Below are 2524 nucleotides of genomic sequence, written 5' to 3'. Positions count from 1 at the left end.
TGTTGTTTGGCGGGTCCGGGCTGGGGATTCGAACCCACCACCTTAGGTGTACGTGGCTGGCGCCTTAGCCAGTTGAGCTATAGGCGCTGAGCCGATGTAATGGTTTTTTAAAAAGGAATCTCTTGGCTTGGCGCCTATGGCTCAAGTAAAAACACTGTGGTGTGTACCTGTAGTATCAGCAGAGGGAGGAGGACATTTTGAACTGTTTTGAGCCCAGAAGTTCAAAGTTAGAGTTTGCTATGATGACATCATTGCACTCCAGCCCAGGAAACAGATTGAGACTCCTTCTCCAAAAAATTAAATAAATTGGGAGATGCCTATGGCTCAAAGGAGTAGGGCACCAGCCCCATATACTGGAGGCGGTGGGTTCAAACCTGGCCCTGGCCCAAAAATCCTGCCCCCAAAAAATTAAATAAATAAAATAAAATGGTACTAATACAAGTCTCTGCTGTGAGCGCCCTGTGAGGATTACCTTAGATAATGCACGTAGAATACTTTGTACATTATCTGGCACACATGATTATCTTTCAGTAAGTTGGAGTAGAAGGCTTATTTGAGATTTTTTTTCTTTCTAAAAAAAATTTGAGAATTTCCAGCATTTGCTCTAAAAGATAAAAATGAATTACCTTTTAATCTTAAATACTGCTGCAGTGGCATCAGCTGCTTTAGCAATGAGGTTAAAATATTGCTGTGTGGCTTTTAAAAAGAATGTGGGGCAAGGCACAGTGACTCATGCCTGTAGTCCTAACACTTTAGGAGGCTAAGGCAAGAGGATCACTTCAGACTAGGAGTTCAAGACCAGCCCTAGCAATAGTGAGACCTAGTCTCAGAAAAAATAGAAAAATTTGGGCGGCACCTGTGGCTCAGTGAGTTGGGTGCCAGCCCCATACACTGAGGGTGGTGGGTTTGAACCCGGCCCTGGCCAAACTACAACAAAAAATAGCCACACAACACTGCTTAGAGACAAACACAGGTCTGGGTGGGTCAGGCACCTGTAGTCCCAGCTACTTGGGAGACTGAGGCAAGAGAATCACCTAAGCTCAAAAGCTGGAGGTTGCTGTGAGCTGTGATGCCACAGCACTCTACCAAGGGCAACAAAGTAAAACTCTGTCTCCAAAAAAAAAAAAAAAGGAAAATTTAGCCAAGCATGGTGCTACATGCCTGTAGTCCTAGCTACTCAGGAGGCTGAGGCAGGAGGATCTTTTGAGTCCAGGAGTATGATGACACCACTGCACTCTAGTCTGGGGAACAGAGAGAAATCACATCTCAAATAAACAAACAAAAAAGCATGTGGGACTAACTTCTGATTCGTGTAGCAACAAGATTTAAGCTGATATACTCAGATAAAATGATCATCCTCTCCCCATTGTTGATGTTGAGGTCAACCTCCCTTGTACTGTGCTCTTTCTGCCTTCCTTTATCCCTCCCAGATGAGTTGAAGGAACTGGGGATCCAGTGCTTTTACCATAACTCTCATTTAGCAGCTTGGGCCAACGTGGTATTCCTCTGCTGCCTGCCATCTCAGCTGCCCAATATCTGCTTAGAAATTCAAACCAAACTTCAGAAGACCTGCATCGTGTACAGCTTTGTAGCCGCCATCCCAATATCCAGGTATCTTGTTAGGGTAAGAACAGAACTAGCCTAACTTCTGTCTACACATCTTTAACTTCTGCCTCCTACCCCCAACTTAGCCCCTACATCCTGGGGTTGGTTATTCCCAGTCATAAGGAGGAAGTAGCTTTATCTGTAGAAGGATCCAGTCAACCTTTCCTTTCTAATTGTATCTTCCTTACTTACTTGTGAGTTGGACATTTTCCTTGCTGTACAAATATTTAGATCTGCAGTGGAATGTTGTCCCCTACTACTTGAACGCTGAATAGTATTCTCCTTGTGCTTCAATGAGAAGGAAAACCGCTAGTGAACAACATGAAGGGTTACTATAAGCAATATGTCAAATATTATGTCTGCACCCCCAGTATCTAGCCCTATGCCTAACACATGACTACATTCAATAAGTAAGGATTTGTTAGGTGGATGGAACAAGCCAACTAATTAGTGCCTGCAGCACAGATCCAGACCTGCATTTGTCTCTAACCAGTGCTGTGAAGGGGAGTCTGTTGCTGGAATCTGATGTGAACACAGTACATTATGTAATCTTTACTCTAGTCCTAGCACTGGACTCCCTGTCTTGGTGGCTTTATTTCCAGGTTGAAACTACTACTGAACCACACCAGTATCCTGCGACCTCAATATGAGTGTGCTCAAGACTTTGTCAACGTCTGGGGGACCAATACAGAAATCATAGCTGCTCTCCAAGATCCTGTGATTCTTCGGGCTACCTGCCCCTACAGTCCTGCTGGTAATGGCTCAGCATATTTCCAGCATTCCTTTGAAAATTACCTTGCCTGGCTCAGCGCCTGTGGCTCAAGCGGCTAAGGCGCCAGCCACATACACCTAAGGTGCTGGGTTCGAGTCCAGCACCTGCCCACCAAACAACAATGATGGCTGCAACCAAAAAAAAAAA

At 44.8% G+C, this 2524-nt stretch overlaps 1 protein-coding gene across 1 annotated transcript in view; it reads left to right on the top strand.

Moving 5' to 3' along the window:
- Nucleotides 1–2524, top strand: part of NOXRED1 (NADP dependent oxidoreductase domain containing 1) — a 30654-nt gene that overhangs the window by 16556 nt on the left and 11574 nt on the right. Inside the window, exons 3-4 of the mRNA XM_003787065.2 lie at nucleotides 1431–1611; nucleotides 2208–2359. Coding sequence (XP_003787113.2) covers nucleotides 1431–1611; nucleotides 2208–2359 — 333 coding nt within the window. The remainder of the gene's footprint in view (nucleotides 1–1430; nucleotides 1612–2207; nucleotides 2360–2524) is intronic.

This window comes from Otolemur garnettii, unplaced genomic scaffold (genome assembly GCF_000181295.1).
Source record: "Otolemur garnettii isolate 467f Iridium unplaced genomic scaffold, OtoGar3 scaffold00020, whole genome shotgun sequence".
Lineage (NCBI taxonomy): Eukaryota > Metazoa > Chordata > Mammalia > Primates > Galagidae > Otolemur > Otolemur garnettii.
Note: the sequence above shows the minus strand (reverse complement) of the source record. Positions and strands in the feature narration are given on the sequence as shown.